Source organism: Aspergillus sclerotioniger (genome assembly GCF_003184525.1).
Source record: "Aspergillus sclerotioniger CBS 115572 chromosome Unknown BO94scaffold_40, whole genome shotgun sequence".
In the NCBI taxonomy this organism is placed as follows: domain Eukaryota; kingdom Fungi; phylum Ascomycota; class Eurotiomycetes; order Eurotiales; family Aspergillaceae; genus Aspergillus; species Aspergillus sclerotioniger.
In genome coordinates, this window is record NW_020291030.1 from 191,952 (window position 1) to 206,150 (window position 14,199).

Genomic DNA, 14,199 nt, shown 5'->3' on the forward strand with positions numbered 1-14,199 from the left:
ACTTAGCGTCCTGTGAAAAGCAGTGACGAGTGACGAGGCGGGGAGGGGGGGGGGGGGAGCAAATATGGGTATAATTGGCTCTGGCTGACGTCTTTGGAGGGCCGACCGGACACGGTCCTGCGTTGGATTTGATGCAGCCAGTGGTCGATGGTAATTCTGACTATATGCAACCGAATCACGACGCTAAGATGAATGCCTTGCAGTATCCTGGCTGCCTGAGCCACTGCTGTTCTAGCCGGTGGGTTGCATTTGCTTTGGCCTAATGCCAGTCAGGAGAAGGAAGAGGACGAGAACCACACGATCAGGTGGATGGAAGGAAGGCGGTGGTTGTCACGAGGGGGGACACGAGGGGGGACTGGGAGATTACGGCGGGGATTGTGGCCGGGTTGATTGGCCTCCTGAAGCGCCCTATCCTGAGCCTGGTATGCATCATGACTGTGGCATTCTACTAAAGGACAGCAAGGGCCGTCTTAGTCGCGACCACCACGGCCACTCATAGCCGGCGGCACCAACTCCCACCTTATCCTTTTTGAGATATTCCTCCTAGCCTGTGGCGACAACGAGGTTGGGCTTTGCTTATGGTTGGCCTCGGTGCCTTCTTTCCATTTCTTGCTTTGCTGTCCTTCGCTGCCCCTCCTTTCTGTGTCTGCAGACGGGGCACAGCAACCCCCTGACTCAATGTTCGTCTCTGTCCTTCAGGGGTCTCCAGACACGTTCGATGGGTAATCGGAAATGTGTCGCACCGGCCAGGATATTAAGGGGAGGGGGTAAGAAGAGGATGCGAAGCTGGGAAGTGCATGATAGCGTCGTTCACCGGAAATTGAAGGTCACCGGGCATCCACCGCAGCCGCGCCTGGGGATCCCTCTGATGCTTTCGAATTAGAGTGTGCGAGGTTGCGCGCACAACTGCAGGAGGCCGCATCGGGCCCTCTTCGGGTGATCAGGGTAGAACGCGTACAAACGAATGGACCCCCCTATGTCTCTTGCGACCCAGAGGTTTAAGCTATGAGGGGACAAATCCTCCGTGATCAGCAACTTTAATTGCACTGGGGAGTTCCTGCATAATTTCAGCGAGCTCGGTCCCGTTGTTCGAGAATAGAGGGCCATCGCACGTCGGCTTGACAGCGTTGTGGGTTCGCGGATGGGTTTGGGCGTCCCCCGAAAAACCTGTCATGCGAGATTGCAGTGCCATGGCTGGGGCCAGTGCGCAGATAGTATGATGCCTTCTGTTTCAAAGAGCAATAATGCAATATGGCGTGAAGACTACCCATCCTTCTGGCTCGGACTAGTGAAATTAAGTGACGGCCTGCCGGGGAGAGGCCAGGTGTATGACTTTTCAGGGTCCTGGCCGGATCGTGAGGCCGATCGTTTTCAGTCATTGCCCCGGGGCATCCACAGACCAGGCGAGGTAGGCCTAGTGTGGTATAGACCGGAATGTTAGGTGATGTGATCGATGCAGGTCGATACTGTCGATACTAGACAGGTGGTCGGTGCGATACACGGAACCCGGGCAGCAGTAGGACTAGATAGATAGATACCGAACTATGAGAATGCCAATGGTGCTTGACGCCTTGATGACGATCGGATAAAGCAAAACAACCGCCGCTTGGCTTGCCGGGATCAGGGATCTGACGACCAGATCAATCATGGCCGGTTCACGGTACGGAGTACGAAGTAGTAGATAGATAGGTAGTATCTAGTCGGAGGTATGCTTGAGAGTCATTTTTTTTAGGTCCACGGCATCTTTACCGATCGTAAGTACGTATCTTTGATGTCCTCCTGTTTCAGTACCCCCTTTCAACCCCCTTTTTCTCTCTCTGTCGTGGTTCTTCAGAAGTCTTTTTTAGACATTTAATATCGGTCTCCTTTTACTCCGTGTATCCGGAGAGTCGACAGGATGCAAACCCGCCTGGGGTTCAGGGGGGAAGGAAGAGGACAAGGCTAAGAAGAGAGAGAGAAAGAGAGAGAGAGAGAGAGAGAGGGAGGGAGAAGAGGGGGAGGGGGCGAGCTGACAGGAACCAGGCACCCCCCCCCCTTCTGGGATCATGGGATGGTTACCATCTGGAGACCAAGGAAGGTTCCATGAACGGTCCATGGAATCCCGTTGTAGACGATGTTTCATCTAAGCCGATGATGACCCGCACGGACCAGATACGCTGGAGCCGTGGAAGGACGAGGGCTTCTTCCCGGAACCTCCATCGGCCGGACTAGATACCTATAGCTAGTAACTATCTAGTAAGGTACTACTGTTAGGTAGTAGTCTCATGGAGACTCGGTAGGAATCATCGTCATCATCGTGTTGGACTGACTTTAAGCTTGTCTGTCCTACGGAGTGCCTAGATAGTAAGTACCTATTGAGGGAGAGAGGAGCCGACCCATTTTGTCAGGCCGTCCATTTCTAACTTCCTATCTATCTATATCCACTTCACCCGATACAATGTCTTATGTTAATTTTAATTTGAAAGGGAAATAATGAAACTTGACGGCCGGCCCCCGCGGAGCTTGCGTAATGGAAGGCGTTGGCGCTTATCCACCGCTGGCCGTTCCTGATTTCCCTTCCCTTCCTAATTCCTGCTGCCCACCACCAACACCAAGGCTCCAAGCAATTCATCCACGATCTTAATCATCGATGATAGATATCGTCCCGTCCTGGTCACCTGCTCCAGCCTCCAGGTGAAATTGAAGGGGCCCCCGATGGCGCTTCACACGACACGAAGCCTTGGGCCAGAAATTAAAGTTGGTCCTCCCCAATCTCTTCGCATCCACTCGGTTCGCTCGATCGGCCACGATTTGCTTTGGGATCTTCTTTCCCCGCACCGTTGCTAACCTGCTACACGGCGAAAAATGCTCCCGCAGACTCTCTCAGTCGCTCGGCGTCAGCTGGGATCCTCCATGGACCTTTGATCCACCCGCAAAGATTGTTCCTGTCCCTCCCTCGCTGTCGCTACCGCGCTGTGGCGGCTCCCCTGCCGAGCTGAGACTTGAGAGCTGAGGCCTGAGGGATCATGCCATGGATCATCCACTCCACTCCTGGCCTTTCCCGCGATGCCAACTAAAGTACCAACTACGAAGAGGTCCCCAGACCAAGAGATCATGGAGTCGCGACGCATCCACTATCCACCTAGCAGTATCTAGGAGGAGCTGACGGCCCAGCAGATCGGGCATTCGAGGAGCAGGGGAAAAAAAAAAAGAAAAAAGGAAAAGAAAAGGAGTAGAAAAAAAAAGCGCCCGAGAAACCACACGGCCGAGTAATCGTCATGGAAATGACAGAATACTACGGATACCCATGCTCGAAAAGGCAGTTGAACTCTCAAGCGAGCTCCGAGAGTTTGGATTTCGTCCCCGGTACCTCGGTCGTTTCCTATCTAAGGATGGGGTCGAAACACAACCCAATTCGACAGGTAGTGTTATTCGATAGCTAGGTAGATCCTAGATACTAGGAACGCCGCTTCCAGCCGGGCCGAATGATGTTGCGATCAGGAAACCCTCGCGCAGAAGCTCCGTCGGTACTGCATACTCTAGTCCCCAGAGTCCAGTGTTGTTTCCGTGGGACGCGCACCATGCCATATCCCGTCCGAGGAGAAGGAGTGTCTGAGACATTTAGTGCCAGGTGCCTTACTCTCATGACAAGTGGAATTGTTCGTGGCAGCCCTATTATTCCCTAGATCCTGTGTTCCTTCACTTGTTCTCCCCCTCCCCGCTTATTTGGGTCCCGAGTGAACCTACCCAAGGTATAATTTCTTTTGCACACTCCCAAGCATATCATTGGCTGCCGTACTGAGTGCTACACTTTCATCTTCGACCTATAGTTGTGACCAGGTTGGTGCCGTAACTCGATGCATGCCCATGCAGATGCAGATGTATCGAATACTCCGGCGTACTCCGTACTCGGCGAGCGAAGGACCTGGCCTCTGTATACCATCCTAAAGTGCACTCCGACCGACATGTGCTGTGTATGTGCGTCATTGATCGGCGGAGATTGGAACGATTTGGACATCCAGACCCAGGGGTAGATACATCATCCGATTCTGGAGGATTTGTCGTAGTTATAGATCGGCCGTATTCAATACTTGAATCCAAGTAGTTTTTGCCTCTCTGTTCCCATCGAAGCTGGCAGATGCAGTGCCCTTTACGTATCCGTTCTAGTTATATAGTGGCTCAGTTTCTCAGCCCGTGTACTACCGAGACAGATGGCTTTATTATTGCAGAATTCAGGTAGAGTGCTTGCAGGATAGAGCGAATCCAAGGCAGACTAGGATCATAGGATCCAGGCAGGTTGGGACCAGACTGAGAGGCATCCCACCATTCATCCTTCATCATGATCATAATCACCACTGTCGTTGATTGTCTGATTGTCCTGAATAACCATCAGCCAATAAGTACGATGGATTCCCTGCTGGATGTATCTTAGTCCCTCTCTAGTCCTGAAGCCCGTCGCCCCACCGGATTTCCACCTGTCGGAATCGTTCAATGGCTGGCTGTCCCGGTCCCTGCGGTGGTGCCCTTTTCTTTTTTTGCTTTTTTGCTTTTTGCTTTCAAGTTTTCAATTTTTTATGTTTTATTTTGTCTTTTCATTCCCTTTGTCTACCTAGTCCATCTATATTAGGCCGGGATGAGGTATAACCTATTTCCTTGTCTCTCTGCTGTGATAGGAAGAAAGTACCTGCGGCGGGAGGTACTAGGTAAGCTTATAGTAGTATTATGATCGGAACCAATGACCGCTTTTACCTCCGTCAAATAAGAATGTTTTTGTTTTCTGGATCCAATCGGGCTAATTTGCTCCCGCCCTCTTGTTACTCATCTAGTTTTTTTTTTTTTTTCACCTCTCTTGTACCCTTTTATTCTCCACAGAACCCAGAAGAAACATATAATCCCAAACCACGAGTAGTATGTATTCGGATCCCCTTTCATTTGGGTTCCATTGTTTTTGTCTGTGACGAGTTCTTTTACTACTAGGTAAGTAGTACTTACTGTTAAGGACTAAACTGGCGGCTGCTGTTACCGCTCCCACTGCACCTATTTACATTAGTAGATACTTTGGTACTTACCTACAATACTAGGGTGGGTATGGTACCTCGGTAGTATTGTTAGTACGAGTAGCAAGCCCTCAATGCTGCCCTCTGATTTGCCGGTTGCCCCTCAAATGCTGGCCATCTCATTTCAGTTCCCTGCAGCCAGCCTTCTTCTTCATCCTTCTTCATCCTCCCCCTCCCCCTCTCCGCCGGGGGAAGCAGAGCTCCTCCATCCGACATTCGTATACCTGTCCGGGTTGAATGCTATCACTATGTATATTTCCTTACTTCCCCTCCCTCATCTCTTTTCCCTGCCGAATATCACCCGGGTTGTTTCATGCAAGCGTCGGAAGTGGAGCAGGATCCAGGCTTCCACTTCCCACTCTTCCAATCCGTCCGTCTCCTTCCCACAATTTCCATTTTCCACCCCTCTTTTGCCCGGTGGACTGTGGAGACTGGAGAGCACATGAAATCCGCCACACTCGACAACCGTTGACTACGCCGCTTTAGCGTCACGCTCGGTTCAGAGTCCGTTCAGCTCACCTGGTGCAAGGTCCGCTGGGTGGCCCTGGCCCGCGTTCCGGTGCATTCCAGCCTCGTTCCTCAGGATCCTAACAGCCACGCTAGCCTCTAGTCCATGGATTCCATCATCCACTGGCGCTAACCAGCACGTCGACTGCGGTACGCCGTACCGTTTCTGCTTCGGCCGCGAGAGGTTCGAAATCTCGGAGGCAATTCTTCGTTTTTCTCCGCAAACCCTGCCTTTCTAGCACCCTCCCCCCTCCCCCCCTCCCCTAAGCTTTCTTGGGTTAAGGAGGTCGAGCCTGGCTTGCTCCATCTGCCGGTCCTTGGACGTCCTACGGTCCTACAGGATAGAGGACTTCTCTCGACAACTCCACGTACCACTTCTACGTACTTACGACGTCGGTACTCCGTCCTGCCCGTCCGCCTGGCACTGTGGGACCGACGGAAATGCACTTCCTGTGTAGCACTGCTTGGTAGTTGGTAGTTGGTTGGTAGGTGGTACGGACTTACAGTCTATCTACTAATGTACCCAATTTTTATCCATACCGGTACCTGGGATGACAGCCAGGCTCTCCAGTCATCCAGTTTCACTCAATCGGTTCCAAGATGAGATGACCGGTTAATCCATGGCTGTCGGCCTCCACTATGACCGCTTCGGCCCAGTCCTACCCTACTACCATCATCCATCTAGTACCTGCTTGCTTCCCCCTGTCGAAAGGGGTCGTTCCTGGGCTTCTATTTCATTCAATTATCTTCTCTAAGCCTTCCCCCTCATTCAAATCCTCGACCCCTGTTTATCTCTCTTGGCTCCCCAAGGCTCATCCAGCAGCTCGGACTCTCATGCGTCTCCAACAAATCACCTGAACATATTCCCTGGCTGGTGGCGGATAGTTCGCTAAGTGGCTCCGAACTTAATCCCTCTGCCTCGATCCATGACCGGTGTCCGGCGGATTATGGAGCCAACGCCCGACTAGTGCTGTCGGTAGACTAGGTCTTCCACATGGTGTGCCTACTGCCGCCGCCTCTGTAGCAGGGACGGTTGTCTCGGATGAGTCAGGACGGGCTCCAGCCCGGAGCCCAGGGTCTTTCCAGTAAATATTCACCCTTCAGAGTTCAGACAGCGGTTGGCTGACAAGCACGCTGGCTTGCGGGTTTTGGGCTAGGGTAATCTCAGCGTCCCAGACTTCTAATGACCCGCACGATGCGATGCTATGGACGGGGTTGCCGGTTCCACGTCGGAAAATTTACGAGCAATAGAGTGTCCCGGATGGAGATTACTGGAAACGGTCGATAATTGTTTCGTCCACTCCATGCATGAGAGATTATTTACCCCGTTACCTAGACTGAAGAAGCACCTCGGCCATGAACCACACCCTCTCCCTAGCCTTCGTTCACACTTTACAGGGCTGTTGCCCAGGTTCGTCTGAATCCGCCTGGACTCCGTGAATTTTCAGTTCGCCACCTCGACTCTGGTGCACAATTGTGCTGTCTTTCCCACACCCACTGCACATGCCATCCTCGATCTCTTCCCGTCTTTTAATTCTATTCTTCTTGGGGGGGGGTTTTTTTTATATAATTTTATCTATTTATTTTCTTTTTTTTGTCGTTTTATTTTAATTTTATTTTATTCCCCCCCTCCCGTCCTTCATATCAGATCCAAGGCTGTGTATCCGTGGTTCAAACCTCTGATTGTAAAGCAAACCTCATAGTCCCATCTCCAGCGTTCAAGCTACGGACCACTGGTCCTTGGAAGCGTGGGGATCATAAGCACCTTCGTTGGCCAGTCTGTCCGAAGACCACCTCCATCAGCGATAACTGCTGCTGGTCCTGTTGTCTAGCCTAGAGGGTACGGTACTAGTACTCCTACGATCTACTGGACTGGGAATTGATCCAACCTGGAAACATCCCCGATCCCCATTACTCTCCTTCTCACCTCCATTGTCCTCTCGTTCGGCTCTGATGCCCACCCCCGGGGCCTTAAGCTGAGTTGACACTTGTAGTATGGTGTGAGATCTCCGTGTACCGAACATTCAAGCTGTGGCCCGTTCAGTCTAATTTCCTGTTTTCTGACACTCGTTCCTTTATCTCATTTCCCCCATTCTTTTTTTGAGTTTGTTCCTCCGCGTTAGCATCAAGCATCTGCCTATCGTTGGCAATCATTCCCTGTATCCAGGACTGCAGGCGATTCGTCCCTTCAGACTTCTGGCTTTCTCTCGCCCACCGACGGACCCTTCCGTCGTGTGCTCTTCCGCTGCATCCTTAGCCTGACTACGACGGTGCTTGCGGTGGTTTTCGTTTTGGTGGCCAACTTGAAAGTGGATCTTTGGTTGGTCGTGACCAAGACCTTTCGTCTGTCGAACGCCCTGCGTTATTTCCACTGCCGTGATCGTGCTTTTGTTTCCTGCTTGGGCTAAGCACGGTTTAATCTGCTCTATAACCTTCTACCCACCTTCCGGTAACCTCCCCCCCCCCCGCCCCGGCGGTATCTCAGGACCCAGCAAAGGGATCGACCTTCATTTCTTGCCGTTCGTCGTTGGCCCTAGCGGTGGCCGAGATTCTCCTTTATCGTTTCGGGAGCAAGTCAAGGGGAACAGCTCAAAGAAGGAGGGCAGTGTGGTTCATCTGTTGCGGGCTCACCCACCACCTTGACTACTATCAACACAGCCAACCCTGCCTGTCTGTCTGTTCTCTATCCCCTTACTTCGTACTCCTTAGGTTCCCGCTGAGGACCGATCAACGGATTCTTGTTCTCTACTTCCCTCCGTCCTTCATCTCACGGTCCACGGCTCGGAGATCCTGCGCTTCTTCAGCAAGCGCCCCGACTGCTCGTGCAGACCCACCCTGTTCTCCCTTGGCTGCGATCCTGGTCGCAGCTTCTATCCATATCCCGATTCATACAGCAGTGCCCTGAACCCTCCCGGCTTTCAGGATATACCTGTGCTACAAGTGCCTCTGTTGTGATTCTTTCATGGTGTAGCAGCCCTTCCATTTACCATGTCAATCAGCGGACCGTGTGTCTGGCTGTCCTCGTTGTCGCCGCCCTCTAATTCACATCTGCCCGCCCTAACGAACCATTGGTCGACAGCTTCCTGGAACAGTGAGCAAGCTTCGTTGAGGTCAAGGGCCTTGCCGTCTAGGCTGCCCGGATCGTGGGAGAAAGAAGGCGAGCCAGCAAAGACGCCCGCCGCCGAAATGCAGCCGCCTGTGCTGAAGGCTGAGAATGCCTTCACGGCCGTGGCTCCAGCTGGTGCGTCGAGTCCAGCACAGCGCTCTGCGGCGCCTACGTCCTTCAACCATCCCGAGAGTCGACACACACAGTCGGAGGGTGACATATCACGTGTGAAGTTGGAAAAGCTCAATCACAGTGAATTCCGCCTTCCGAGACCTCAAGGAACAGCCAGCCCTAGAGCTACAAAAGAGACAACCCCCGAGCCCAAAGATAGAGATGCTATGGAACAGCAAGAAAAGGATAAGGGGAATGGTGACGCGGAAATGGCTTGGTCCGATGATGGAGCTGGATCGTCTGTAGGTGGTGACAGGAAACAGTCATCAGATTCTAAGAGTGAAAAGAAGAAGATGAAGCGGTTTCGGTAAGCGATTGATTAGTCTCTACAGAAGACTGTCTACTAAGCTAACGGTCTTGGGTAGACTGACTCATAATCAAACCCGGTTTCTGATGAGTGAGTTCACTCGTCAGGCACACCCGGACGCCGCCCATCGAGAGCGACTATCGAAAGAGATTCCTGGTTTGACGCCGCGACAAGTCCAAGTTTGGTTCCAAAATAGGTATTGACAACTTTTCCCATCGAGGGAAGCTACTAGTGTATGCCAACTAACGCATGTGTTCAGACGAGCAAAACTCAAGCGGCTTACCAGTAACGACCGAGAGCGTATACTGAAATCCAGAGCGTTACCTGATGACTTCGATACCACTCAAGTTTTACGCACTCCTTTCGATCATAAAACGCCAGCAGAGGCACCAGTTGCGTTCTCCATCCCCATCTGACCCATGATATTGCTTCTAATTCTTTGAAGATGTTACTCACCGATGGTCTGCCTCGACTGAACGACGATGACTATGTTATATCACCACTGAGTTCTGCTTCGACGACAAACGGATTCTCAGCAGCCGCGGACAGGCATTTCGAAAGCTATGCCCAGCCTGGTGCCATCCCGGGTAGAGGAGGGCCTGCCCTGTCCGAGCTACACAGAAATAACCGCAGTGCTTTTCCGTTCCCAAGATCCAGTAGCTTCTCCGAGTCATCTTACAATAGCGGACTCCAATTTCCGGGGCGATTCTCAAGACCTGGAGTGGAGCCCCTGAGTCATCCCAGCATGACGTATGCTCGCCGTCCGGTAGACTACGCGTTGGGTCGGCCAGCCAACGGTATGGTTGTTGGATACGATCACCAGCGAGCCTTGGAGGGCTCTGTATCACCTACAGGTCCACCAGACCAGTCCATTCAATATAATGTAGACAGCCACAGTATGTCCTTCTCCCCACGTTCATCATAATTTCGAACTGACATTGTGGGCAACAGACCAGCAAATACCTAACTACCATTCTTCGCTAGCAATGCCAGCTCCCAAGGGGTATGGTGGCTTGGAAATCAACTCTCACATACAGCAACATGGACGGCAGATACCTGCTCTGCAATCCGTACCGGTTTCGGATGCGCCAGACTATCGTCCCTATTCATACGACCATCACCCATACAGCATGAACCACGCCATGCCGTACTCTCAATCCAATGCTTCTAGCATGAGCCTCCCTGCTTCATTTCCCTCCGATACGAACAACGTCTCCCAGGGATCTGTCGTCACGTCTGCCGAAGACCGGATGAACCACCCTCCACAACTACTAGACCCGCTCAGGGCAAAGTACGGCGGTCAAACATTTGAATATGCCAATTACCTATAATACGGAGGGTACCCTGGAATATGGGGGCGTTGTTTCTCCTCTTCGACTGCACCGCAATTTACATAATTTTCACGGAGCTCTATTCTCATTTAATCGGTTGGGGACATATATATTCATTTCCGCTCTTGGCTTATATTGGATATACGGGCATTTTGACTCAGCGGAGCTCAGCATACTATTTCCTAATGTTTTCACCCTCTTCTTTCTGCTCCTCTCAATAAGTTTATTTTTGCTTTGCATTTACCATCATCGAGAAGGAGAAAATTGCGTGCATATTACAATATCAGCTTTGTATGGTTGGGGGGGAGGGGACATTCACAGGCGTCTGTTTGGATTGTTTGGTTTCATTCCATTTCTCTCTCCACCCATGTTGTTGCCTAGGCCAACTGCCTGTTCTTTTTCGTTTCCTCTTATTGTCGTTCTGCCCACATAGCCTGTGTTGTTGATTTTGGACCAGGGAGGCTTTCGTCATTCTACATTTGTGTATATGAACAATAAATTCTAGTCGATAATATCTGACAAGGTCACAATCCGCCGAATAACGTAATCGGTAAGCGAGTGGCCACTGTAAGCGAGTGGCCACCCTTCCCGCGTATTCCGATCAACATACATTTTTGAAGCCGTTTTTCAACATATTAAAGTCATTAAAAATGTTTTTTTTTTGTTGATTTCTCTTGTAGGGCAATGTGTACGTTTATGGCCTAATTGATTACAATCACTGCACCGGGGTGGCGCGCGGCGGCGAGGGGGGGGGTAGTATCACGAAGGCAGTAAACAAGCTGGTTAACCACCTCGGTAGGTGAGAAAGGCACTATTCCTGCGGCGCGAAAAGCACTCTGTATAGTTACTTTTTTAAAAGTGAATAATCGAGCATCTGGATATGTATCCAAGAAATCCTTCTTATCAACTTTGTGGATTCCCGCGCGGATCAACTTCTCAATCAGCCCGCCGTACGCCTGTTTTAATGGCGAAAAACACGCAACATCCAACAGTTGATACAGGTGCGAGGAGTGCGGAGGCATACAGACAGGAACAATATTATTTTAATTACAGATTTTGTCAAATTCAGGCGTTAAATGGGAGTCATGGCTGTCGAGTATTAGGAGGCTATATTTCCCAGTTCTTCAACTTTGAATAAATGGAATAAAGTGTTCACGCAGCCAAAAAAGGCCTATTTCATTAGTAGTCCATCCATTCAGTGATATATGAAGTCTCCAATCAGGAGGCAACTTTCTACCTTGATACCATGACTGTATATAAACCTTGTCTTTAAGAATCACGAACGGAGGCAAGGCCCAGCCAGCTGCATTAATACATTTGATTGATGTTACCTACTCGCGATTCCCAGGCTGTATAAGAAACGGTCTTCCAATATAGTCAGATCTGGTAATAACGCGCGCAGTAGCCATTATTCCTATAGCAAATCTAGTTTCATTAAAGTTATAGATATCTTCATCTGCGATGCTGTACTCTGATATAATAGATTAAATACGAGAGAACCACTTGCTGATCACTTTTAGATCCTCACAGCGAGCGCGCTGATAGTTATAACGGCGGGAAAAGCGAGACTTCAAAGTATCATATCTTTTGATGAAGTTATATATCCATTTCTCTCCTATATCTGTACGGTAGTTCAGATCACGCTTTTGGATTAAGAGAGTAGCCATTGTACGAACGTATGAAGGCCTGGGTGGAAGGCCTCACTGATCCAAAGAAATTATCCATTTCTTTAAGGCTTCCTCCTCTGCAGGAGTCAATTTTAATGAATTTGCGCGTATTTCTGTACGCGATTTGATTCCCTGCAGACGATGCCGGAGAGTTGATCGAGGAACTTCAAAATTGCGGGCTGCTTGGGCCACGTTAGGAGTATCGCCATTTTTTAAAGCTTCAATTGCGAGGACGATCCGGCCCTCTTGTTCAACACCGTTTTTTAACGATTTGGACATTTTTTGGTGGTGATATCGCGGATTCAATGCTTTGTGGTTGAAAAAACGCGTGTTTTCGGAACGCGGGTGGCCACTCGCTTACAGTGGCCACTCGCTTACCGATTACGTTACCAGGAATTGCAGGTCTTAGTAAGCGCAGCAAGCATTCCATGACCGGCTAGGGCTCGGGTGCCGTTCCCCACGTCGATCCAACAGTCTGTCTGACAGCTTGGTGGCTTGCCCCCGGATCGACCGTTCCTGCTTACCTACTACAGTACTAGATAGTACTGTGTAGCAAAGTGTTCCGAGTGACAGTTGCCTAGGTCCCAGGCAATCCAATGACAACGCTCGAGATTCAGGAGGTCTTGATCGTAAGCAGCTAACTTCCCACCGTTCAAAGGTCAAGGATTACAAACCTAAGCCATGCGTATTGCCTGACCTGGATATCCACCATGAGGCTGCATCGAATCAGAAGACGCCCAAATCAAGCTCGATCACGGGGCTGGTCAGCTTCCCGACTCGATCGCCCCGGCTGCGGCCAATCACAGGGCCGCCATTGCTAATCGCCGCCGATCCGCTGCCGGGCATGACTCTACAACATAGAGTATAAATACCTCCAGCTACCTCGACCCGTCACTTCTTGCATTGCTCAGAATAAGCCATTGTGATCGTTGCTTGCTTCAGTCCCATCGATACATATCTCTCTCTTCATCTTTCTGTTCGCAAAGCGTTTTCGGCAGCATCCGAACGAACTCCGCCTTGTTTCCTGGATTACGTCATATCTGGCCCCTCCCCGGCGTACGACATACATACATACTAGTACATTACTTGACTGTCTGTACTTTCGACACTTTCGACCTCTAAACGAGTCAACTCCGCCAATATGGTTTACCCGTCCTCCACCTGCTGCAAGACTTCTGGCGACAGAAGTTGTGTTTGCGCAGCCCAGGCAAAGTGCTCCTGTGGCAAGAAAAACGCCCTCCACTGCACATGCAACAAGGCTTCCACCGAGAATACCGTTGCAGGGGCTCGGTGCTCTTGCAGTAAGTCTCTATGCCTGCGCCTTCATGATTTTACGACCCAATTGCTAATCCAATCGCTAGGAGCTCGCCCTGCCGGAGAATGTACCTGTGAACGGGCCGCCAGTGAGAACCACCCTGTAACGGGAGAAACCTGCCCCTGCGGAAAGCGATCCTCCTGTAAGTTCTACTGTGATTCCATTTTGAAACGAATGGATACTGACGTCCTTGACTAGCGTCTTGCACCTGCGAGAAAGGCCGCGCCGTTGACGAGGCTGTTGGACGTCTCGAGACTGACTTTACCACCCGTGCTTGAACACCGCTCTTCATCTGTGTGGAGGGCAATGGTGACTTTCTTCTTAATGGAATTTAATGGCCTGTATACTTTGGGGGATCGGTGTTCATAACGGAGTTTTGGGAGGTCGAAGCCGACTTGTTTCATGGGGTTGCGTGGGTATTTGAAATTGGGTTGTCTTGCATTAGTCAGGTTAGTTTCACAGGGGAGCAGGAGGGTATGGAAAATCAGTGACGATACTCCAAATATTATATGGTTAAATTTATGCTCAATGCTAGGCATCTGTGTCTGCAGATCTAGGGTAGGGTTGAAGAGGCGCGTCAGCTTAGCCCCTGCTCGACACGGGTCTATGAAGGATGACTGAGTTTTGTACTCCGTACTAGTATGTAGCCAGCTAGCAAGGAATGTAGGTCAACTCCTCGCACCTCCTGAGAACACACCTAAAACCAATGTCTTTGCTGCAGCAGTCCCCACCCGAATGCAGTGGCATAAATCTGATCAG

At 50.7% G+C, this 14,199-nt stretch overlaps 2 protein-coding genes across 2 annotated transcripts; both read left to right on the top strand.

The window, feature by feature from the left end:
- Positions 1-8,531: 8,531 nt before the first annotated feature.
- On the top strand, positions 8,532-10,458 carry BO94DRAFT_590358 (homeobox domain-containing protein; the record flags this gene model as incomplete). The annotated part of the gene is made up of 5 exons (XM_025616018.1): positions 8,532-9,127; positions 9,186-9,323; positions 9,387-9,519; positions 9,573-10,023; positions 10,079-10,458. The coding sequence occupies 5 exons, from the start codon at positions 8,532-8,534 to the stop codon at positions 10,456-10,458; spliced, it is 1,698 nt and encodes a 565-aa protein (XP_025462548.1).
- A 2,808-nt stretch (positions 10,459-13,266) lies between these two features.
- On the top strand, positions 13,267-14,099 carry BO94DRAFT_579086 (putative copper resistance protein Crd2; the record flags this gene model as incomplete). Its single annotated transcript, XM_025615245.1, has 3 exons — positions 13,267-13,426; positions 13,487-13,582; positions 13,639-14,099. The coding sequence occupies 3 exons, from the start codon at positions 13,267-13,269 to the stop codon at positions 13,716-13,718; spliced, it is 336 nt and encodes a 111-aa protein (XP_025462549.1). The 3' UTR covers positions 13,719-14,099.
- Between the last annotated feature and the right edge of the window lie 100 nt (positions 14,100-14,199).